Source organism: Lepisma saccharinum, chromosome 18 (assembly GCF_977018435.1).
Source record: "Lepisma saccharinum chromosome 18, izLepSacc3.1, whole genome shotgun sequence".
NCBI classification, from domain to species: domain Eukaryota; kingdom Metazoa; phylum Arthropoda; class Insecta; order Zygentoma; family Lepismatidae; genus Lepisma; species Lepisma saccharinum.
Window position 1 is genome coordinate 14,647,942 of NC_139246.1, and position 16,506 is coordinate 14,664,447.

Below are 16,506 nucleotides of genomic sequence, written 5' to 3' on the forward strand. Positions count from 1 at the left end.
TGTGTGTGGACTTACACGTGTTTTTGCTGGAAGGGTAGCATTAGATAGGCATACAGGATGAATCTGATTGGTGGACTAGAATGTAATGGTCGCTGTATCTCCGTATTTATACCGAAGGTCACGAGCTTCGATTGACAGAAGTGTTTGTATCTGGTCTTGGTCGTGTTGTGATTGCCTTCTCACGCTGAAGAATGGCGGATTTCCGATTAAGTGTTACTGAAAAAGGAGTGTCTTGTGTGATTAAGGATGGATTTTAGTATCGTCGATTTCGGGAGAATAAGAACCTAACCTAACCTAATCCTTAAGAGATTTACTATTTTATTTCTAATTTCTCTCTCTCTCTTTGTCTAAAAGAAAAACAGTTTTGCGCACAGACTTTAAAGGTATCAAAGTGGCAACGTTGAATCAAAATCTTTGCACAAAACAGGTCAGTGAGATTTTTGAGCTATTCTGGATCTATTGTCACCAATTCGGTTGCGGCGGGATACATTTATCCCAGCAAAAATGTTGATGAAATGCTTCCGTCTAGAGCGGAACTAGTTACCATCCTAGCATTTGTCTGAGGCGACTGAGGAGAATCTAAGTTGACCGGCGTTTTTTGTAAGGCGTTAATAATTACTATCCTCTTTGTTGGATAACAATTTTGTCTAAGAGAGAATTTACACAGCAGCGACAGGCGCATTTACCTTTTCATGTGTTCAGGCTATTCACCTTACTCAAGGTTTTTTCCCACCATTTGTTAGAAGACACCAAAAAGTACTTCAAAATTCTATATCAGTTCATTATGAATATTTTAATTAAATCTCAAACCTTATATTTTATATGTGAAAAGTCACGCACGAAAGCTGGACAGTTGAAGCGGGATCCGAACCACTATGTGCTTCCCTCGGGTATCGAATCCGAGACCCTTGATTACAAGGCGAGGATGGGTACCACTCCGCAATCAGGAAGAAAACAGGACTATTAGATATTAATATTCATGAGACTTTACTTACGTCATCTTCCGCTCCAGCCACAGCTTTCCCACCGACAATTGACGAAGCGATCTCTATAAGGCCAGCAAAGGCAAGGAAACCCTGTGTAGTAAAAGTAGAAATTCCTAGGATTATTGTATACGTTCTTCAGTCTGCAAACCCATTACTGTTAGCATTGATATATTTCCTTTCTAACCGTTAAAACTAGCAAAACGAGGCTGTAATTTTTACTTTAGCTCATAAACAGCGTTGCCAACCCTAACGTAATGTTTCTAAACCTATCATAATCTGCAGTTAATTTAAAGGGAAGGGATTTTGAGAAAGGAAAAATAAAATCAACATCAGACCTTGTTTCTAAAGCGAACGTATTTCAAACAACGTATAGTTTGTAGACTCATTGATAAGCTTTTCCCACCATGCCAATGTCCATCCATATTTTTCTTCATATTCTTTAATTCGATTTGGCAGGAAATCGGTAGAACGTGTCACTCAGTAAATGAGTTTTCGACTGTTGGAGAACAATTTACATTTAATTTTGAAGTGCAATGTTAAAATAGTGTACTTACTTTAATATAAAAATCACAACATTGCATAACTACAATCACTAGTACCGACTTCAGATAAACTGCATGAACTGAATTTCTAACTGCAGCTAGCAGAAAAATAAATTATTATTAGTAATAGTAACAATAGTTTCTAGCACCATTTAGCCTAATTACACAGTTTAAAGAGCAGTTTTTTTGTCGTGAGGTTGGCAACTCTGCTCCTGATTTTATCAGGTCGCCATTTCTTGTGGAAATTATGATAATTATAAACATGATGGCACATTACGTGCTATGTTTTTTTTTAAAACTTAACATAAGTTAACATTACGTACATTTCTTTCCCGAGCAATGATTCCGGTAACTTAGTCGTAATTATGAGTGTGAGTGAATATTTCATTAAATACAATGCAGAACAACCAGAAAGAGTGATTTAGTCGTGGTCTGTATTCCTTTCGGAACTAGTTCACATTCGTTGTTCACACTCACATGTACAGTAATCTACAATATATTACCTATAACTGCACATCGATAACAAGCAACCAAACATTGCAGATCCGTTAACTAGCTTCAAAATATTTTGAACTTGAGAAAACGCTACAATATCACGATTGTGGGAACTTCTTGAATGTCCCTCGTATAAGCGGAATTGAAAAACCAACGAACCTTCGCTATGTATACAAGAACATTTTTCATCTCTCCGATGGCGAAGTGGTAACGTCGTTGCCCTGTATTCAAGGGTACCCTGTTCGATACCCGGTGGAAGCATAGTGGTTCAGATCGCAGTTTAAATTGAAAGTCCAGTCCTGATTAGTCTATCTGTCCATAAAATGGACTTTTTTTTAAAAAAAAAACAACAACTCAAACTCAAAACCAATATTGTGTGAATGTTATGGTGATATCTATAATGAAGAAACACCGGACAAGACCGTCCATTTTCACTACAATCCAATTATCGTAACAAATGATCGTTTTATAGTATTAACGGCCATTATATACTTGCTCTAATTAATTAATGTTGATTAATGAAGTAATGATTCAGTGTTGTAACTCAACAGACTGATTATTAAAATGTAACTGTAGAGTTGGAGTGTTTGAGTCCACTTTGTACACAGAAAGGCTAATCGGGACTGAACCTACAGTTTAGAGTTGAATCCGAACCACATCATCCGGGTGTCGAATCCGGTACCGTTTGATTACAAGGCGACGACTTTACCACTACGTTATTGGGGAGACCTTAACGGTAGATTATTGTAAATTTTTCTGGTATCATCAAGCTGTGTACTTACCACCAGTACTTGCATGACGAACACAGCTTTTGACAAATAAGCCGCACATCTTATATATTTACATAAGCGGAAGTGAAACGTCTGAGTCAGCCGTTTCGGTACAAACTTATGTAATGAATACAATGCTTGTGAATTGTTACTACACTGAATAACTAAGCGTGACTTAGTTGAACGTCATTAAGTGTCGTGGAGCGCAGTAAAGTATGACTTTTCCACCTGCGAATCTTAAGTACAGTTGCGCAACTCATGTGAATATTCATGGGTGGAATGATTCACATATCATTTTGCCTTGCTTGAACGGTTAATGTCTGTCAAGCATTGCTTTGCGTCATTGGGCTGGCCGTGTGGCATAGTGGTTAGCATATTATGTGATTTATCCACTAACTCCCTACCAAACTCCATATCACCCTGTCTAAAGTCAAAACTTTTGGGGAAACCACTGAGCGTGTCACACTGGATAGCTAAGGGCCTTAAGTTCGAATCCCGGGTACGGATTGGATGTTACAGTAAAACCTCGTTAATCCGGATCCCGATAAGCCGGACTTCGCTTAATCCGGACAGGCAAGAGGCAAAAAAAACAAAAACAACAACAACAGAATGCAAGGTTATACATGTAGCTAGAAGTCAACAAGAAAACTTCCCAAAGAAAAGGCAGTCAACCACTGATGAAATTCTGTTTCCCGCAGTCTTTGTACTGTACTGTATAGTGTATTTAGGTCTATGTCCTTTAAATAGACCATAATAAACGTGTTTTGTTGCTATAAACGGAGTTTTAATGCACTTTCTACTGTTCTTTTAGATCAGGGGTTTCCAACTGGCGGCCCGCGGGCCGCATGCGGCCCCCGTTGCCTTTTTCTGCGGCCCGCGAAGCCAGTTTACAAAGTACATTAATTTTATTTATTTTTATTAAAATACGTTCTTTTTTTACTGAAGGAACGGATGTTCTGTGAAGAAAGACAATATCACAGGTAGAATTGATTTTGCAGTCAATAATGATAATCAGAAGAATCTAAAGTGACGTAACTTTCTCTTCACACCATGCATTCCATTCCTTCGCTATGTGGAATGAACTCGCCTGCTTCCGCGAAGGCTTCACTCTTTGTGTTCAGAAACAAACTGCAGAGAGGCGCTATAGAGATCTGTTTTACTATGCACGAAGTACGAAGAGATTTCCAGTGTCCCAACTCGGATTGTACTGTGACTGATTGTTAAAGTTTGTGCAAATATCGAAATGAGCGATATCTCCAAAAAACGTAAGATTGAAAATTAAAATAGCTTCTCTCCAACTTGAATTGCGTGATTTGCAAGGCGATGTGTTCCTTCAAACTAGGCAAGAAAAGGAGCCAGACTTTTTCAAATACCTTTCAAAGGAACGCTTTCCAAACCTTCGTAGTTTTGAGCAAAGAATGACATCTATGTTCGGCAGCACATACACGTGTGAAAGTGTTTTTTCTTCAATGAAGTTCATCATGAACCGCTACAGAAGTAGACTGGCAGTTTCTTCACTGCTTCACCTTCCGAGACTTTCAAATACAGAAATTAAAATACAACTTAAATAAAAGAAGCAGATCGGGCTCAATTTTCACATTGAACACTTACTATGAAGGATTCTTATTTGTATGGTGTGTCTTTAATTTCTTTCAATTCATCAATAAGTATTGGGTTTTTGTGAAATAAATTGTAATTATACAATTTTGATTTGTAATTCCATTGTTTTATTGCCTCATTTTAGAAATTTAGGTCATGCGAAAGTACTACATTTTCAGTTCAGTACTTACAATTTTTGTAATTTTTAATCCCCACCCCAAAAAAATGCTGCCCGCCTATCAACTGCTGGATATAATTTTGGCCCTCGGACCTTTTGAAGTTGGAAACCACTGGTTTAGATTATTTCAGTTAATCCGGACTTTCGTTAAACCAGTCAACTTATCCCCCTATCAATCCCGATTAACAAGGTTTTATTGTACTTTCAGTTTGTTTTATCATAACTTGTTCCTATAAATGGGTTTTATTGATTTATTTAGTTTATTTTACTTCGCTTTTCTGCCATTACTCGAGTTTAGACACAACCAAAAAAAATTACGCAAGCGATTTAAAGGTTTAAAACACGTTAAAGCACTTTTATTGTGAACATGTCAACCCTATGTGAGGCTTTTCCAATAAGAACGATATGATTTTACAATGAAATAAAATAAAAACTATTTCAGATACAACCAAACTTTTAATATTATTTTGAAGCATAATTTATTACATTATGTTTTGAATAACACATCATTTAAATGTCCACCTCAACTTCGTGCACACGAGTTAATTCTATGAATCCAATTTTCCATGCCTTTGTGCAATAACTCGGGCCTAATGTCACGAATGCAGCGTTCGATGTTCAATCTTAATGCATCAAGGGTTCGTGGTCTGTTTGCATAGACTATAGATTTCAAATAACCCCATAAAAAGCAATCTAAAGGAGTTAATCCAAGTCTTTTCGCAAAATACGCCAAGTTGTTGTTAGAAGAAGTTTTTCTTCTAAGTCCTAATGTTTGAGCACGACGAGGAATCGATAAATTTGGAACCTCTGCAATGCTACTTCTTACAGCAGCAATGTTCTCTACACTTCTTGCATTTCGACCTCTTGTTGGTATTTTCGCATCGTGAAGAGTAAAATCCCTTTCAAATTTTTCAACGATTCGACAAATAGCAAGCACAGAATGGCGATTATGTGGACCATAGTTTTCGCGAAGTGCACGTTGAGTATTCACAAAAGAATGTCTATTTTCATATATTTTTTAAGATAATAACCAAACGTTTTTAAAGCGTGTATTTAGCCATGATGAATTGTCACAGTATACTAAACACAAATGACAACTAGTGACAGTCATAACATTTGAAGCATAGTTGCCAGTTCATTTCAAAATCATATCATTCTTATTGGAAAACTCTTTATAAGCCATTTTTTTCTTATTTAACAATAGATAGCCAATAATGAATGTTGATGATAATTGTATTGTTTCCAGAGATTCCGTCCCCATCAACTCCAAAAGACTTGTGACGTAGAAGAGTCACATGGAGTGACAAACCGATACAGGGGTCGACCGTCTGCGCACAAAAAATTAACAATGGCAGACACAGGTGATTTCGAAGAAGAAGAAGAAAAGGAGCAGAAATCTGAGGTATGTAATATAATACCTTATTATAATGATCTGAAGAAAAATTATCACCCTGCTTTACATCATATGGCATAAACACTTAACTGATTTGTTTTAAAAGGGCTATATTATTTTAAAATCTTTCATGCAGGCTATTCGGGAATGTTCATATTATTTCCTGTAGGTCAGTGCTCACTCTTTTCCGACACCATGCTCTGAAATCATTTTTTTAAAAAAACTGCAGTAAAATATGTTGACATTTACAACAATATGCGGAGCATAAGTGCTTCATCCAAACACTGTTATGTTAAGAAATGTTATAAACACATCTAAAAATATATAGACAAATGATTTAAACAGTAAAATCATATTCATATTCAGGGCATCCACGATGTCGCAGTGGTAGCGTCGTCGCCTTGTAATGAAGGGGTTCCGGGTTCGATACCCGGTGGACGGATTCCACTTTAAACTGTTGTTCCAGTCCCGAATAGCCTTGCTGTGCATAAAGTGGACTTAAAACACCAAATCAATCAATATTCATATTCAGGGGTAGATAAAACTAAAACTATTTCAGGCTCCAGCCCCCTTTTCCCAGCAGCCACCTTTTCTTGTTTTTCTTTTCTTTGTGGCAAATATGGCCTAAGAAAGCAATGAATCCAACTAAGATAAAGCTACACATTTTAAAATTTGATCTTAAAAATTTATTAATTAATACAAGATTGGATTAAAAGTAATTATTTGTTTCGCCAGAGTGGCCTTCCTAAAGATGCCTCAACTGGCAACAGCATGAATAACCTATACTATACACACATTGTAATATATGGCCGACTCTACCATATTGCCACAGATTTTAAAATTCGGCCAGCAACAGTGAAAATATGTATAATATTTTTAAGCACTGAATAGGCGACCGAGCGCCCTGAATTTTTATACTCCTAATCATATTATTGTCTTATAAATCGGTGGTTCCTGTGTTAGTTCCTCCCCACCCCCGCAGCCTCCGCAGTGTCGACGCATACGATTTTCTTCATAGCAATTGCAAAATTAATCCTTTCATAGCAACAGTAAACTTTTGCAGCTTGGTTTCCTACATCCAAGCAAATAATTACTTTTCTTCGAGGGTTCGTAGCGTCGAACAGAAAACTGTGTGTTCGAAACTTGAAACAAAACCTAGGCGATGTCGAGACGAGCAGAAACTCAGTTGAAAAGCTACTTTAAGAGAGTAATTGTTGTTAAAATTACTGTTAAAAGCAATTCTTTGCTGAGTCTTAAGCGTGTTATAGTCGGATTATTTCTGTGTGTTCGAAACTTGAAACAAAACCTAGGCGATGTCGAGACGAGCAGAAACTCAGTTGAAAAGCTACTTTAAGAGAGTAATTGTTGTTAAAATTACTGTTAAAAGCAATTCTTTGCTGAGTCTTAAGCGTGTTATAGTCGGATTATTTCTGTAACATCTCCAGCTAACTGCGAAAGCATAGTTAGCGAGCCTACCAACAGTGCAGAACGTCAGCAAGAGCGTTGGTGATTGGCGCTGGATTAAGATTACGTCAGCAGCTCGCTTGTTGATTGGAGGCTTTGAGAGTTATGACTCGCTTCCAAGCTCCAACTGCACAACAGCCAGGGATGTTATGGAAATAATTTCACTCTACTTCTAACACATTACTTCCAGAAAGGAAATAGTATAACAACACTCTTAATAATACTCGGTTTTTCTTTCACGCGCTTCTATTGTTTTTATTGTTGTTTCCTGATTAAGATATTTTTCCCGGAAACAATACTCCATTGCGGTTTCCCATTACACACCACCTCTCTTTGTCGGCAACGAAGTTCTGTCACGTATAACTCTACCAGGAATAACGATAAGATAATTATTTCCTGCATAAAGATCTTTTCATTTGTCAAGGTCGAATACTAACTAATGCTTTAAGGAATTTGTAATGTTAGTTTTGAGAAAACTTCCAGAAGATGACCAGAAGAAGGATCGCCGTGGAATAGCGAAAAATTGCTTACCTATTCCCTCCTTCCTATGATTTGTCTCTCTATTCTGTTTCTCTTTTCTTGTATCCTCTTTCTAGCATTTCGGGTCTCCCTGATGACGTAGTGGTAATGCTGTCTAGGTAAACGAGTCATGTAAATGATTTGATCCCCACAGAGACACTTCTCACATTCGTTCGGACCTCACTTTCAACTGTAAGCCCAGTCCCTATTAACCCATCTAAGCATACAACCTTTCTAGTTTTTCTTCTTTTCTCGTCCCAGTATCTGTTGGTTTGTGACAACTAGGGAAAGGATTTTAAGATGGTCGGGAAAGGGTAAAAAAAGTTCTGAAAATGTTGTCAAAAAGGTGCTGATAAAATGCCTTATCCAATGCTCTCTTTTTCTGCGCCTTCTGTATATAATGCGCGCGGACCGCAGAGAGAACAGTCGTTCTGCCGAATAGATTTCGTTGGAGTTTGTGTTTTCTTTCGCGGGTTTTGCTATATTATCTTGGGAACTATTTGGGCTCCAATGATTATATTGTATGATTTTATAGCTCTCTTTCTGCTCTACAAAATGAGACTATAAGATTTCATGGAGCTGCTCAAGAAAAGTTAAAAATCATTAATTTTCTGTCCATTTTTTTTTAACAAAACATGAAGGAAAGTAAGAAAAAAGGTGCTGAAGCATCAAAGAGGGAGTAAAAGGGAATAAATGTGCTAATCTCACGAAAAGGTGCAACAAAGTGTGTTCATTTTACTTGATTTCATGTCCTAAAATACTCAAAAACTCAATATGCTGACCAAGGCAGAATTTATTTTATTATAAAACATAAAACTAAACGTTATGTTTCAACCTTCTAGCAAGGTATTCTTCAGACTCTGTACCAAATACAAAATACGTCTTTTGAATTGTTTAAAAGCCAGCCACTTCATGATTATAATATTGGACAAGATAATGATACGTAGGCTGAGTATTCATACCCAGCATCTCCACCACGTATCATTCTACAGAATGATGCGGATCAGAACCAGTCACTTTCACAATTAATCAATGTGTGCTAGTGTCGTAGAGGCTTGAGCATTTTACATTATACTCAGTAAATCACTGTTCTACTTCACAGCAAATTATGAAATAACAATAATGTATATAGTTCAAAATCACAATACTGTTCTCTGATGAGTATACTTATTATTTGCACTGAATAAATACATTAATTATGCACCAATTACTATGATTCGAACTATATGCAAAAAACGTTCTTGTTATCTCTCTTCACTTGTTTCTTACAACTGGTTGCTACGCAACAAAACAGTATGCTATGACATTTCTTTCTTTTTCATTTACACAAGAAGTAATTATATATTTTACAATTTGAAAACAGTCACAACATTCTCCCTCCTTCGGAGAAAAATTTTAGAACATTGGTTTTAAAATTTTTAGATAACATGAAAAATTACAAAGAAAACAAACTTTCTCATGACATACATATTGTCATTAATTAACACAGAAAATATTTAAAACATATCATAATTATTTAAAACGTAATTAACATTTCTTAATAAAAGGTTGTTGAAATCTTTTGAAATTACTTAAGTTTACATAATTCGTCCTTTCTTTCCTGACTACAATTGAATTTCTTTAAATTGGATACATTATGTGTTTGTACAGTTCTCTTTCCATCCAACGATAACAATTCACAACAGTTACCATTAATTTCTTTAATTAAATATGGACCAAGCCACAAGTCCATAAATTTGTGTATTCGTTTACACTCAGCACTGCTTTGTCCATGGTTTTTGACTAATACTATATCATTTTTCTCTATCCTTGTGTATCTATCACTAGTTTCCTTAGGCTTGATTTTATATTTTTCCTTCAAACGAGATTTGGCAATTAAACATTTATATTTCCAAGGAACTGCTTTCAATGTCTCAGGCCAATCAATTTGGTTTAAAACAGGATCTCTTATTTCGTAATGCAAAAATAATTCATTTGGAGTGTATCCCGTTACTTCAGATACGGAGTTATTTAATAGTCCTAAAACAAAACTTAAATATTTTGACCAATGTTCATGATTTTTGCTTATGTACAGTCTTAATAATCTAATTAACTCCTTGTTGTATCGTTCAATAGGATTGGCAAACGGAGAATAAACTGAAGTTATGATATGCCTTATTTTAAATTCTTCCACAAAAGTTTTCCATTCTTGTGACTTGAATTGCGAACCATTATCAGACAGTAGACTATTACATACAGGATAATGATAAAAATATTGCAGTTTAAATTTATTAATTACTTCTCTAGATGTTGCTTTCCTTAAAGGATATGCCATAAGAAACTTAGACATTACATCTATTACAGTCAATATAAATGTGTAACCTTGAGATTTTGGAAGTAGTCCTATCAAATCAACTGAAATCAAATAATGTGGACTGGTAGAATAAACGTGTAAATCATCCTTTTCATTTTTCAAAACAGCTTGTTTAGTTCTGGCGCAAGTTAAACAATTATTCAAATACTGTTTAATACTGAAGTTCATCTTTGGCCAATAATATAATTTCTTACATTTACTGAAAACCTTTCTATATCCAAAATGTCCTTGCATATCATGCAGTTTATGTAAGATTTTCGGTATTAATGAAACTGGCACAACTAATCTCCAATTATCTTCAGAAACAGATTTTAAAAATAAAATGCTATCTTGGAAAGCATACTGAGTCTTACAAGACTTGGAAAGATTTCCGTTCTCTATCTTCTGAATTAAAGCACTACAATATGAGTCACGATGTTGAGACTCCTTCCAGAATCCCAAAGTATCTTCTTCAATAATATCCAATTTTAAGTTATTAATAAGCAACTCGGATAAAGAAATATTTCCTGTAGTAGTATCGGGATATCGACTTAATGTGTCAGCCGCTTGATTGTTTACTCCCGAAACATGGTGGATATCATAATCAAAACCTTGCAGTTTTAAACACCATCTATTTAAACGTGGATTTAAAGTTCTTGCTGACTCCAGCCAAGAAAGAGATTTGTGATCTGTGAACAAATTAATTTTAGTTCCGGCTACATAAATATAAAATTTCTCAAGAGCAAAAATAATTGCTAAACATTCGATTTCATGTGTACTGTAAGATAACTCATTACCACGAAGAACTCTACTTGCATATTGAATAATCCTGGGATTATCTTCTGGTGTCTCTCCATTTTGCCATAAAACACCTCCAATACTTTCTTTGAACCATCTAGATTTATGTTAAAAGGTTTAGAAAAATTAGGCTGTGCTAAAGCTTCTGGAGATATAACTAAATCACGTAACCTTTCAAAAGCTTCTACATGCACTTCCTTCCACGTACAGAGAATATTCGACTTTAGAAGTTCATAAAGCGGATGGGCAACTTCTGCAAATTTATTCACGAATTTTCTTCTCCAGTTAACTAAACCCAAGAATTTTCGAAGTGACCTTTTGTTATTTGGTGTTGGAAAATTTATTATAGCAGAATTCTTGCTACTATCTACCTTAATTTCATTTCCAGAAACAATATGTCCAAGAAAAGCAAATTTCTTTAGAAGCAAATTTGCACTTTGAAAACTTTATGGACATATTAACGTCTTTCAATTTTTGCAGAACAGCTTCCAGGTGTGTTAAATGCTCCTGCCAAGTTTTACTAAAGATCAAGAGATCGTCTAAATAGCAAACAACAAAGTTGTTGAATTCTCTCGTGAAAATTTTGTTCATCCTGTCTTGAAAAATGGACACAGCAGATCGTATGCCGAAGGGAAGATATCGAAATAAATACTGTCTACCACGATATGAGAAAGCAGTATAAAGATGTGATTCTGGAGTTAATGGGATCTGGAAATAGCCACACGATAAATCAATAGAAGAGAAATATTTTGATCCCAAAAATCGTTGTAACATTTCATGAATTGGTTCAACTCTAACTTGAGGACTGATGACATGCTTATTCAAATTTCTAAAATCCACTACTGGTCTCCATAAACCACCTTGTTTTGGCACAATGTGTAGAGGATTTAAATATGGGGAAGATTATTGATGTATGATACCCCAACTTTCCCATTTGGCGAGTTCTTCTTCTAAATTCTTTCTCCTAGAAATTGGTATAGGATAAGGTGCCGTGGCAATAGGTACGTCACTGTCTAACTGTATCTTATATGGTTTTACCTTGGCATGTCTTGGTTTGTCAGAAAATTGTTCGTGATAATTCCATAAGAGTGAAAATAAATCACGTTTCTGTGAGTCACCGATATCTTCAATTGCAAATACTTTCTCGTGAATATCCCTCTGGGAAGGCATATAATTTGTTTCAATATCTAACATATGTACATATTTTAACATTCTACATGACTGGAATTCATTCTCAGTTATGTCAGTATCATGCTTCACATCAGATACAAGCTTGTCAGATTCCACACTTATCGTACTAGAATTCTTATTATCTAATGTTGTACACACTTGCTTTCCTGATGAAGTTATTAATCTTATATTCTGATTTCTAAAATCCACAATTGCTTTGTACCTTGGTAAGAAAGGAACCCCTAAAATAATGCCTGCATTAAGTTCTTTTAAAATGAAAAATTCCATTGGAAAGTATTCGCTGTCAATCTGAATATTTATCGTCTTACAACCGACAATTTTGCACTTTTTATTTCCAGCAAATCCACATAATCTAATGTCATCCACCTTGTCCAACGTAAGATTACCAATACATGATGATATCTTACACCAAACCTCATAATTCATAACATTTGCTTGGCTACCACAATCTATTATACAAATGATAGGCAATTGACATATAATTCCATGTAAAATTGGAACTTCTGTTAAAGATACAGGGATATCTTCATCGTTAATAACCCAGTCAGGTTCTTCCTCAAACCATTCTAACAAAAAATTAATTTGCAAGTTACTTAATGCATTTTCATTCAAAAATTGCATAGCATCACAAACATTAAATAAATCATTTGACTCTTGCTTGTGCCTCTTGTAGGTGGTGCAGAGGGAAAGAGGCTCTTCCGACTGCCACTTTAATTTAAAGTAGATTGCCTTTCCAACTGCTGTTGCCTAGCATCATTAAATTGTAAAGACTGAACACCAGAAGTTGGATTTTGAGTCAAATTAGGATTTACACCAGCATTAGATGTACTCGTCATTATATTACTTTGCATATTGCTGGGCTGATTCCTCATTGTATCACTCACCACTGGCACATCTCGATTTTGTGGTGGACAATTTTCGTAAACAGAGGGAAACAAAGATCTGTTATTATTATAGTAACCATTCCTAGAAAATCTGTAATTAGGCTGCCTAAAATGAAGACCATTATCTTGTCTGGAATTCTCATTCGGGATATTTCTATTATTGTTACGGTAAAACCTGCCAGTATTGTAAAAATTCCTAGGAAACATCTGATTTCTATTCCGTCGGAAATTTCCAAAATTAGTAGCATTACTTTCATTATATCTTGAACTCATAGATTGGTTTACATTGTCTGAACTATTTCCAACAGAGGCACCCAAATTATCAGAAGGCAGAGTTTGAGTAGAAGAAGAACTAGTACTTCTTGCTTGTCGAATATTTACTTGTCGTACATTTAATCTTTGATGTTCATTCTTCTTAAGACCTTTGTTAGACTTGTCGCAATCTAAATCTTCAGGTAAATGCATAAGTCCTTTCCTACTAGTTCTAATAACATCTAATTTACAAAGCATATTTGTAAGCTGATCCATCGTCTGAACACTATGACACGCGATATTGTTAGCAACATTATCAGGCAACTGGCTCATTATCAATTGTATAACATCAACATCATTCGGATTGTTCACTAAATTACAATATGTGGAATGTGCTTTTAGTGCAAAGGTTACTAAACTACCATGTGCATTTTGGTCGTATTTTTGATTCCTTAAACAGCTAACTGTGACTGTAACATTTCAGGCGAAGCAAACTGTTGAATAAACTTACTTTCGAAATCAGTGTAAGAACAGAAATATATTTTGTGTGTTCTAAACCAATAAGCTGCTCGATTTGTAAAACAATTCTGAATGCTCTGCAATCGTTTATCAGCAGGCACTCCTATCAGATCTAATGCTGAGTTTAATTGTTCCAAGTATTCTCTTGCAGATTGCTTTTCAACTCGACCTGAGAACTTTGGTAATAAAGACAATTCATTTAACTTCAAATGTCTATCTTTCCTCATGTACAAGGGCAAAGAATCAGAGTTCGGTCTTGTATTACAATCTTCTTGAAAATTATGTGCATCATTACAATTTTCTATTCCATTCACAAATGCCCTATCATGAATGTTTGGTGACTGTTGATTACAGCAAAATATGTGCAAGGGTAAGAACGATTAAACAGTTTCCTTCTAGACTCATCGTTATCATTATGAGAATTAAATGCTCTCTGTGTATTATTCATTCTTGAAGCTGTGTTATCAGACCTGTCTGGATGAATTTGCGTATAATTAGTAGAACCGGAACACCAAGTGCGATGACAGTTTGTGTAATTTAAATTACAATATCCTCCATAACTGCGGAAGTCCTCTGGCCTACCTAACATATTTGATGTTGTTTCAGGAAATGCGTTATTCGAGGAAATATCAATGTTATTCTCAGTTTGTACTCTGTTTTCGTTTAAAATACAACTAGATCTATTCATACAAGAGCAATTAGAATTTACTTGCGTCTTTCTAGCATTAAGTAAACTAGATTGTTTGCGATTTTGCTTCCAACTTACATGCTTAAGATGCGGTTTCCTTACATAAAACGTCTTTACTTTAGTAGTATCCGTAGAGTTAATAGAACTTCCATCTGAATCACTCAAACCAGAATCATGATTATGACCAGTTCCAGAATGATGCCTTACATTTAATCTTCTCGATTGACGATTTGCAACATTATCAATACCATGAACTTGAGTGTTCGTATTAGAATATTTGTTCTGAGAAGTACCTGTAACAGTACAATCAGCACCACCATAATTTACATTAACTGGTTTCTGCATATTATTCTCAATGACATCAACACGCAATGCAAGCTGTTTCAAATTATTATCGTACTGATTAACAATTTCGAAACACTGTGAAACCTTGGAATCGAATGTTTCAACTTGCGAACAACAATCATCAAATCCACATTTGAGTTTACCTATATCGTCTTTTGCACCTTGTAAAGAACCTTCAATGTCATTTATTTGTTTCTCACGAAGATCTTGTATACTAAGAATGTCTGATATTTTACAGTCATAATTTTGCATGCTTTCTTGCAACTTCTGGTTTAATTCTGCATTTGAACTTACACACGTTTCTGCTAAGGATTCGATTCTTATTGTTACATCAGAAGCCAACATGTCTATACGGTTATTAACCTGCTTAAAATCAAAATTCATAGATTCAATTTTAGACTGTAATTCGACATTGGAAGTTTCAATTTTGGATTTCAACTCTTCGTTGGAAGCTTCAAGCTGAGATTTTAATTCCTCGCTGGAAGTTTTCAATTCTCTATTGGAAGCTTCAAGCTGAGATTTTAATTCCTCGCTGGAAGATTTCAATTCTCTATTGGAAGCTTCAAGCTGATTTTTTAATTCTTTGTTTGAATCTTCAAGCTGAGATTTTAATTCTTTACTAGAATTAACTACCACGAACTGAATGTTCTTGATTGTTTGTAGCAGATCGTTAAAATTAGGACTAATACTCTCTTTGTAAGCTGACAATTCATATGGATTATAGATAGGTTCACAAGATTTACAAAAGTAATTCTCTACCGTAGTAGAATAAATAGACCAATGAACAAGTGACAACTTAAGACAAGAAAAGTGAAACCATGAAAGACATTTATAGCACTGAACAAATCTGATGTCAGCTTTCGTATCACCACAACATTCCACCTTGCGAGTACTGGTATCAGTCTTATCATCAGAATTAACTTCTTGACCTTGAACGTTTGTAAACGTTGCTAGATATGTGCCCTCGTATTGCATAGCAGTTTTCTTTCTGCTACGAGATTTAGATGAATCTCTGGAAGACATTTTTCATTAACGAAAACAGAACTTACACACACTTAAATACTTGAATATACATCAAATGCAGTTAGAATCCGCTTCAATCCCAGACCTACTGAGATTATACTTCACATCATTTATCCGAAGAACTACTTAACTTCAGAGTCCTGTCACACGGTCGCCACTTTTTGCTAGTGTCGTAGAGGCTTGAGCATTTTACATTATACTCAGTAAATCACTGTTCTACTTCACAGCAAATTATGAAATAACAATAATGTATATAGTTCAAAATCACAATACTGTTCTCTGATGAGTATACTTATTATTTGCACTGAATAAATACATTAATTATGCACCAATTACTATGATTCGAACTATATGCAAAAAACGTTCTTGTTATCTCTCTTCACTTGTTTCTTACAACTGGTTGCTACGCAACAAAACAGTATGCTATGACATTTCTTTCTTTTTCTTTTACACAAGAAGTGATTATATATTTTACAATTTGAAAACAGTCACATGTGTGATGTAACTTATTCATCCTTCATCCTCGAT

General features: G+C 35.2%; 1 protein-coding gene across 1 annotated transcript in view; it reads left to right on the top strand.

Annotated features, from left to right (window-relative positions):
- The first annotated feature begins 5,842 nt into the window (after positions 1–5,842).
- Positions 5,843–16,506, top strand: part of LOC146001862 (uncharacterized) — a 16,390-nt gene continuing 5,726 nt past the window's right edge. The window contains exon 1 of the mRNA XM_083139570.1: positions 5,843–5,972. Within this exon, the coding sequence (XP_082995696.1) occupies positions 5,919–5,972 (54 nt within the window). The 5' untranslated portion in view covers positions 5,843–5,918. The remainder of the gene's footprint in view (positions 5,973–16,506) is intronic.